The sequence below is a fragment of the Lygodium microphyllum genome, chromosome 1 (genome assembly GCF_053477565.2).
Source record: "Lygodium microphyllum isolate KBCC chromosome 1, Lygodium_microphyllum_v1.1.10, whole genome shotgun sequence".
Lineage (NCBI taxonomy): Eukaryota > Viridiplantae > Streptophyta > Polypodiopsida > Schizaeales > Lygodiaceae > Lygodium > Lygodium microphyllum.
Window position 1 is genome coordinate 2,370,589 of NC_141135.1, and position 9,487 is coordinate 2,380,075.

The window sequence follows — 9,487 nt, forward strand, 5'->3', positions numbered from 1 at the left end:
GATTTCTTTTGTTTTCCTATGTAGAAAATGATTAAAAATTCATTGTGAAAAGAAACTTTGAAGTCATTGCCATGGTCCCTTTCACCGGCGAGACAAACCTCAAATACAAAATGAGTTTCGAAGTATCGTTATGCGCCATCCAGTCCTGAAAAGAGATTAGCGCTTATTTTAAATAAGGGGACGGGACGACAATTGAGTTTTCTATGAACGCAGTTCTGCGGTCTCTTTTTCTCGCTGCATGATCCAGCCGCAGCAATCTTGTCCTTCCCGGTTGGCCGCATTCTCACAGCACCTCGAATCCTCGATCGACACTCCATAAACTAGCAAAGAAGAAATATTACAATTCATGTAATCTCATGCAGGACGCGACTTTCAGGCGCGCAACTTGCAAGTGTTCCGCATGCCATGCACTGTTGCGTTGGCCCACCACCCTTATTATTCTATATCACGCCCTCCGGCGCCGTTCCTTCCTTTCCATGGTCCCACTATCACATAAAACGTAGTCGTGCTCGTCGTCATCGTCATCGTCAGCGCCATCTCAAGTCTACGTGAATGGATCATCATTGCCCCGCCATCCTCGTCATGCTCCAGCTGCGGCTAGCTCATCACGTGCAGAGGTAGTACTTTCCCTTTAAAGATGCGCAATTCTGTCTGTCACCCTATTGCGACCGCCTCGGTCTCAGTTGGGCTTTCTTTACACTAGCTTATAGCTCGCTAGCTCCATCGTCGTCCATGTCTCTTCCGCTCGAGAGCCTCGATTACGAGTAAGATAAGATCAGACACACTGAAGCTTTTAGCTGATGCCGCATGCACATGTGCAGCCGCAACTGCAAATTTTTTCTTGTTTTCTTGAGAAAACCTCGATGACCAGCGTATAATGCATATATTGTTGCAGAGTTGTCGACAACAATACCACCAAGCAAGAGATTCAAGCGTGGAGCCGACTGCAGATTCTGCAGTATACCTTACTCAAATGGACCCTGGCATGCTGCGTTGGTGTATTGACTGGTATTACAGGTGTTGCCATGAATTTGGCAGTGGAGAATATAGCAGGGTTCAAACTACATAAAGTGGCACAATTTTTGGAACACGAGAGGTTTTTCCTTTGTTCTTTTTTGCTGAGCTACATTGGCGTCCGTGTGGTATTGGGGTTGCATTAGCTCACTCATCGATCCCATCTTCAACCTGCTGCAGGTTAGGTGTTGCTTTTGCCATTTTGGTTGGAAGTAACCTTGTACTTGTGCTGTTTTCAGTGCTACTTTGTGTATATATTGGTCCTGCTGCAGCCGGTTCTGGAATTCCTGAAGTGAAAGCATACCTTAATGGCATAAACTCGCCTGATATACTTGCCCCAAAGACTCTTCTCGTGAAGGTATGCGTCGGTGTTTTGGCTAGTCTGTCTCGAAACCGGACTCGTACTTATGTGCCTGACATTATTCTCTGTATCTTCCTGCTTGATGTGAATTTTCTGCTGGCATGCTTTTGGCTCAGAAGGCGAGTGTGCCTTCTTGATCAGAGTAGACCACTAATGAAGAGGCCGCGAAAGCGTGCACCTAAGCGGTGTTTCACTGGCAAGATTGATATAGTGCTTTGAGGATCTGGTTGTAACTTGTAATAGCCATTTGTCGAGTAGTCATTTGTTTCTTATCTTCCTTGTGTGTATTGTGAAACTGACTAGAAGCTAGAGCATTTGGCTTTGTTCTGGAGATGCACAAGACCCAAATCTATTAAAGCCTAATTTCCAGCAACAGCAAACAGATTGTGTCTGGCGCTGGAAAATATGAGCCAGTATGTAGTAGTAGCCTTAGCAAAGCATTCCTGTGCCCCTTCGACACCCTCTTACGGTTTACTAGCCTTTCAGGTATCTTCATCGTTTATCACGCCATCATTATTATTACATTCAGAAGAATTGGACATCCCCATCTGATCACTTGTGGGATATGGATAATTGTTTTTACAGCATGCATGTATTCACGTTTATTATGTACATACTAATGTATTGACAGGGCATCAAATACATATTCCTGTAGCATCAATGTCTTCTCATCATGCTGCAGTTGCTATGTGCTTCCAGAGAGGAGCTCCAACTACCTAACAATGTTTTCATGTCTTCTAATAACCAAGAACTATAGAACCTTGCTTTCTCTTCCCCCCCCCCCCCCCCAAAAAATCCCCTTTTCAAAAAAAAAAATCTCACCTCCCTTCTAATCCTGGAGGCTCGGCATCGCTGCCGAAAGGTTATCTACAAGTGCTTTACACGTTTTTGCTGCTTCTACCTTTTCCAACCAGGTATCCGGAAAGGGTTTGTTTCTTTGTTCTAACTACCAGCCTTAAAGCCGGCAAGAGTTCAGCAGTACCTGTGCTTACAAATCATCCGGCGCATGGCTTAAAATCTAGAGCCTAGAGGTTATGGTTAATATTCTCTTCAGACTCTTGCATCCTCAACCTCTTGAGCTTTGAACACAGTTGAAAGTAGTCATTGAGAATACGCATGGATTGACTAGAAAACCTCCGCAAAGTTTCTAAGGACTTCCTTCTAAACTTGTTTCAGGTTTTAGGGTGTATTGGTTCAGTAGCAGGAGGCCTTGATGCTGGCAAGCAAGGACCTTTGGTTCACACTGGGGCTTGTATTGCAGCTTTGCTCAGTCAGGGTGGTTCTGAGAGCCACTTTCTACCATGGAGGTGGCTAAGATCTCTCAAAAATGACAGAGACAGGAGGGACTTTGTAACATGTGGAGCTGCTGCGGGAGTGGCGGCAGCTTTTCGAGCACCCATTGGTGGTGTGCTGTTTGCTTTAGAGGAAGTACAATCATGGTAAGGTGTATCCACGTCGTTAAGTAACACAATCAGTCTGAAGCTTACGTTAAAACTTCATTTTTTTACCATTTTCAGGTGGCGGAATGCTCTTCTGTGGAGAGCCTTTTTGACCACAGCATTAGTAGCTGTGGTGCTCCAAACATCCATTACCTATTGTGGTGATAGTCATTGTGGTCTGTATGGCCATGGTGGCTTAATCATGTTTAACGTTGGGAAAGTACCTATTGACTTCGGCCTTATAGAGCTCGTGCCAGTGGTTGTGCTAGGAGTTATTGGTGGGTTTCTGGGAAGCTTGTTTACATTCCTCAACAGCAAGATCGTTGGCATGTATTCTACCTGGTATAAGAAGTATGTATAATTACTTCTTTAAACTTGGGCAAGTGCAAGCGTTAAGTATGTACTAATTAACTCAGGAGAGAGGCAATCCAAAGATCTGAGTGTTTCCCTTCGGCCCCCCCCCCCCCCCTTGTTCCAATATTGCAGGAGACATGGATCGGCAATCAAAATTGTTGTGGGCGTTCTGGTTTCTCTTGTTACGTCTGTGTGCACTTTGGGGCTTCCATGGTTGGGTACGTGCAGAGCTTGCCCATCGGTCGATAATGGCGACGGTATATGCACTCATACCTCAGGAAGCTTTGGGAGCTTCAGACAGTTCACCTGTCCAGATGGTTATTATAATGATCTGGCCACCCTATTATTCAGCTCCAATGATGATGTTGTAAGAAACCTGTTCAGCGTGGGTACCACAAGTGCGTTTCATTACAACTCCCTTCTTCTATATCTTGCTGCAAGCTTCACACTGGCCCTTGTGACGTACGGGACTCCAATCCCCTGTGGATTATTCATACCTATAATAATCAGCGGGGCTACATACGGACGTCTGGTAGGCATGCTTATGAGGACTTCAACCATTGGCTTCTCAAAGCTGGATGAAGGTATTTACGCCATTCTGGGGGCAGCGTCTCTCTTGGGGGGGTCTTTAAGGGTGACTACGTCAGTATGTGTCATTCTTCTTGAGCTCACCAACAATCTATTGATGCTTCCCTTGACGATGCTGGTTCTTTTCATCTCCAAGACCATCGGAGATTCACTGAACCGCGGACTCTACGATCAGCTTCTTAGGGTGAAAAGGCTTCCCTTCCTTCAGGAGCATCCCGCTCCATACATGAAGTACTTGACAGCCTACGACGTATGCACCCGTTCGCTTGTGACCCTCCGGGCAAATGAAAGTGTGAGCAACATTCTGGATGTGTTGGGGAGGACGAGTCACAGTGCTTTCCCTGTGATGTCTGAGGTGGATGATGGCTCATTAGTAACCCAAAAGACCATTACCTTTCATGGCCTCATCTTGAGAGCACATCTACTTCAGCTGACCCGGCCTCTATCCAAGGATAGAAGAAGCTTCTTCTCACGCGCCGGGCCGCATGTCAACAATAGCTGTAGTCAGGTACCGTCGGCCATTATCGCACTGTCAGACCAGCCGTGCTGCAGCACGCTCAGTAGACGAGAGATCACAATATCGACAGTGGGCAGCTATATTCTTGATCAGCCCAGTATTTTGAGTGAGAACGAGACGCTTGTAGACCTCCTACCCTTCACAAATGCGTCACCGTTCACTGTGGTGGCCTCCATGTCTCTGGTCAAGGCTTACACTCTGTTCCGCGGGCTGGGCTTGCGACACCTTTGCGTCGTGCCAAGTTCTCTTGACAGCGTAAGATTTTACTTACTTTTGCTCCATGAGGATGCCCGTACTATATATAGGGTTTTCTGTGATAAGTAAAGTAATGACAGCTCGTACTGTTGCCACACAGGGATCGCCAATTGTGGGCATACTAACTCGACAGGATTTTCTGCCAGAGCACGTATTTACCCTCTTCCCACATCTAAAACACAGTGGAGGAAAAAGGGAAGGCCTTGTTTTTTCTTCTCTTAAGAAGGCAGTGAAGTCATGCGGGGTGGCAAGAAACGTGTGAAGAAGAAAATAGTGAAGCGAATGGCTATATCAAATGCCGACATCGGCTTGATCTGCAAAACCTGCACCTGCTGATCTCAATGGAATATGCGACTATAAAGGAATCAAACTATACACAAAACCTGCACCTGCTGAATCCTGATCTCAATGGAATATAGGACTATAAGGGAATCGAACTAGATACTGCCTAAGCCGGGCCCCTGGCCCCGGCCCCGGCCGGCAGGGCACCAGTGGGGTAGTAGGTAGAATCCGCAACGCGCCGACCATAGTTTATTATCTAGTAACCATATGCTGAGGCAGTACCTTTGGAAAATCAACATTTGACAATCAATCAACACTTATAAGAAAAATCTATTTCCCCCCCCCCCACCAGAAAAAACATGAGCAAGCTAGCACCTAAACTAAACATCTAATTCTTATGACGATACCCTTCCATCAACCTTACAAGGTTCCCCAAGAAATTTATTAATTGTCCCTAACACTATTTTTATTCATAGCGCTTAATAGATGTAAGCATTTTAATAATTGTCCTTGACACTATTGTATTCATAGAGCTTAATAGATATAAGCACTTTGATCATTTTCCTCGACACTATTTTATTCAGCCACTTTATTATAAATAAGTTATAAATGTGTGGACTTTGATTACAAATTTAGATGTCACAACCTCCTCTCAATGGTCTTCAAGCATTCTCATGATTTCTAGATTGGAGCATAGTCAAGGCTATTTCCACCTCACATTGGCTAGGATACTAGATAAAAGGGTTTCTTTGCATGGCAATGAAGACCATCTCCACCTCAAACGAAGAAGAGAATTTAGATATTGATTTTTTTTTTTTTTTTTTTTTTTGGGGGGAGGGGTATGGGACTAAGGTTAAGGGTTCTTTTAAATAGACTCACTACAAGAGAAAGGCCCTATAGACGTGCATTGTACACGTGAAATAGCGGGCGCGTATTAAAACGTGTCCATATACCCGCGTTTTTAAACGCACTTATAGATGCGAAAACAAACGTACAGATTTTTCATTTCTCATAAAGTCCCTAAATATGATCAAACATCTTAACATCTAGTATTTTTTAGAATGCATTACCAACTTTACTTCTTTGTGGTCTAATATAGCTTACCCAATTGTACTTCTTTGTGCATCTTGGTGCATTGTTCTTTAGATGTGCGCATTCAATTTTAATACTATAACACAACAAACGTTATATGTATCACAAAAGTAAACGGCTCTTACTTGATATTTTAGTTGTTTCTGAGTATTACAAATATACATCCAATTATTCAAAGCTAATTATATGCTACAATGAATGATCAATCTCATCTTCAACGAGATCAGCCCTTTCTAGACTATCTACCTCTAGGTCTATGTTACCAATAGGCAATGAAACAAATAAGTCTATCCCACTGTCAGATGTATTGCTATGCTCAATTTCTTCATCATCATCTGCAACCATATTGTTATCCTCTTCTGCGCTTCCTTAAACATCCTCGCGAGGATCATCTTGCACTGCATCATGTATATCATCAATCATAGCATCATCATGTACATCATCATTGATTGTTGAATTTTCATCTACTATCTCTATGTTGGTAGCATTGCCATATATTGGTTTTGAACGATTAAATATGGGGATAACGTGCCACCATCGGTTATTGTTTACCATTGGGTGATACACAACCTACATTTAAAAAACAAAAGGTAAGCAACTTAGATATTTATTGTGTTTTGAGAGTGCATCAAGAAGTAATATATATGAAAATAAATAGCTTCTAATATACATGCTCATTGTTGAGGTAGTACAAATGTGTCATTCTTGGCTTGGTGAAATTTTGTAGAGTCAATCACTACAAAACCACTTGGATGACGTCTAATTGTGCAATGCTCACCCGTTGTTACTACTTCTTTAAACCACTTTACATCTAGTACATATATAAAAAATCGCCTAAAGTGAAGCTTCAAAATATCTTGGATCAAGCCACAATAACCTTCCATGGTGCCATTGGTATCCTGGAAGTTTACAAGGATTCCACAATCCGGGGTATTTCTCTTATCAGCTATACGTTGAGTTCCACTACAACAAAAAGGCTCTACAGACGCGCTTGTAGATGTACTATTTGAACTGTGTTAAAAAATATTGGGCGTGTTTATTACCGCATCTACTGCTGCGTCTAAAATTTCACGTCTAAAAGCGCGCTTATGCTGGGAGTTACATGCCCATATAGACGGCATATAAACACGCGTATTGAAGCGCTACGTAAATATATAATCATATTTATAAAAAAGTGGATATATTCATATTGTGCGTCTATATACGCGTGTAACTATACGTCTAAAAAAGTGTTTACTCTGCAAGTTTTTGACGACAATAGACACGCATTTTTCCTACAATTTAGACGCGCTAATAGACGCGCAAAACAGAGGTATGAAAAAAAAAGCAGAGAGCATGTGGCTTTGTAAGCCACATGTACAAAGCCACATGCTCTCTGGTTTTTTCCCCCCCATCAACATCAAATTGTATGCTTAGGAAAAACAGAGAAAGATTATTTTGAAGATTTTTGTACTGAAAACAAAACAATGTATGGAGAACACGAAATTTCATATATATAGATGAAACGTTTTTACATGAGTTCTAGTGCTTGTGACCTCAAGCATGGTCATGGTCGCAAGCACTAGCTGAAAGTAATACATATTAAAAATGAAAACTACAAGCCAAGGGGAGGCATGCATGCATGGGGCTCCTCTACATCTCCTCAGAAGAGGCATCATCATCGCTACCACCACCACTGCCTGTGCCGCTGCCGTTGCCACCACCGCTACTGCTAGTCCCCCCTTCGCTATCCTCAACTACATCAGGGTTCGCCTACACAAAGGATTAATGTATATAAATACCATTACAAACAATAAATTAGAGTTACCTATACTTTTCATGTAAAAAATAAAACATACATCTTCTGGTTGTGGAATCCTCATGGCACGATTATATTGCTCCTCTGTGATGAGTCCCGCCTCGTAGAAATGCTACCAAGTGGACGCCCGGTTATGACCTCAATGGTAGCCTACCTTTCTAGGAGTAGGCATCCTACCATGATACTACAAAACAATTTGAACATACAACGTATTAGAACACACTACATAATGAAGTGAAATAAATTACAAAATTTAATTTTAAAAAAGAAATCAAATAATACTTACAAACTCAGCCTCCCATGACTCCTTGCCACCCGATCCATAATGCGACGATCCCATGGTTGCCATCTGGATACGTCGCGTCTCTGCATGCTGGCGATTTGTCATTTTCTCTGTTGCTTTCTTCTTGGTCTCTTTCCACTCCCTGCGGTGGTAATTAGGTGGTTAGCCATATCCAGGGCACCCCTGCTCTTATCTCCGCAGTGACTCCTTGGTGCGCGTCATAAGGTGAGACCTCTTGTTATGAAGCGCGTCTCTCACCTTTGACCGTCCCCAATCATCTGAGAATTGTGAATTCTTGGGATTAGGGTACCTTCTATGTACTACCCGCAGCACCTCTTGCCACAAACCATTTTTTTAGTGCTTGAAGGGAATCATGCAATCTTTGTATGTGGCATGCACGACACTCCTCAAGTAGGCTATCACTTCCCTCCCCTCAAAGTCATGCAAGATACCACCAATATCAGTGACAGAGTAGTACATTTGTGGAGGCTCACCTCTCTCATTTCCCGGTGAGGGTGATCAAGAGCCACCTCTTAGGCAACCCCCACAAAGCCCTCGACCTCCTCGTCCTCCCGCATGACTCTCCCTCCTCCCTCAACGGGCAGTACCCTCTACCTCACTCGATGCACATGCTTCTGCAGATGCACGTGCTTTTGCAGATGCACGTGCTTCAGCCAATCCATGTACTTCAGCTAATCCCTATGCATCAGTTGATCTGTGTGTATGCATAGTGCGTGGAGTACCTGCTAGTAGAGGTGTGCCAAGGTTTGGTGTTTGTGCAGCAGTGCTGGCAAAGATGTGATAGGTATCCCAAACATCACACTGAAAACCTCCTCTGCGGTGGGAGGGCGACCAAGATAATTGGTCATCTCTCCCATAAATTGCTCCTTGTTTGGAAAATCTCCAAAAAAGCTACTAACACCTCTAGAAAACTACGCTAAGGTGTTATTCATGCGTTCCAACTCAAAATCGGTGCTAGAAGATCCAGGATTCCACATCTACAGAAGAAAAATCATATTACCCTGTGCAAATAAAAAATATTACATCTTGCATCTATATCTGCGTCTCTGTGTGTATCTGTCAGTGCGTCTATTTTCGCGTCTATACCTGCGTCTACACTGTCATTTGGACGCGCTGACAGACGCACACAGTCGAACCATTTTTTTCAAACTTGGTTATAAAACGCGCAAAAAAACCTCCATAGATGACAGTCTATAGCATGTAAAGAGAGAGAGAGAGAGAGGGAGAGAGAGAGACAAACAGATAGAGAAAGCAAACAAGATTGAGAGAGAGAAGAAGAACTCACCTTCTTTGCTTGTTCCGACGGGTGGTGATGGAACCTAGAACGGGCCGGCATTGGCTCATACACTAGCCGGGACCTCTATCACATGCGCTCAACAACCCCACGGCCTCGTGGCCAGGAGCGTTGATGACACATACATTGCCTTCCTAAATGTCTTGTGTTTGTATTATGTCGTTTTTAGTCCACTTTTCTCTCACCCAC

General features: G+C 43.4%; 1 protein-coding gene across 1 annotated transcript; it reads left to right on the plus strand.

Moving 5' to 3' along the window:
- The first annotated feature begins 630 nt into the window (after positions 1-630).
- LOC148040772 (chloride channel protein CLC-c-like) lies at positions 631-5,428 on the plus strand. The gene is made up of 7 exons (XM_087666061.1): positions 631-764; positions 896-1,096; positions 1,195-1,372; positions 2,552-2,814; positions 2,893-3,165; positions 3,301-4,528; positions 4,629-5,428. Exons 1-7 carry the CDS (start codon positions 733-735, stop codon positions 4,788-4,790), a joined length of 2,337 nt encoding a protein of 778 aa, XP_087522187.1. The 5' UTR covers positions 631-732; the 3' UTR covers positions 4,791-5,428.
- The last annotated feature ends 4,059 nt before the right edge of the window (positions 5,429-9,487 follow it).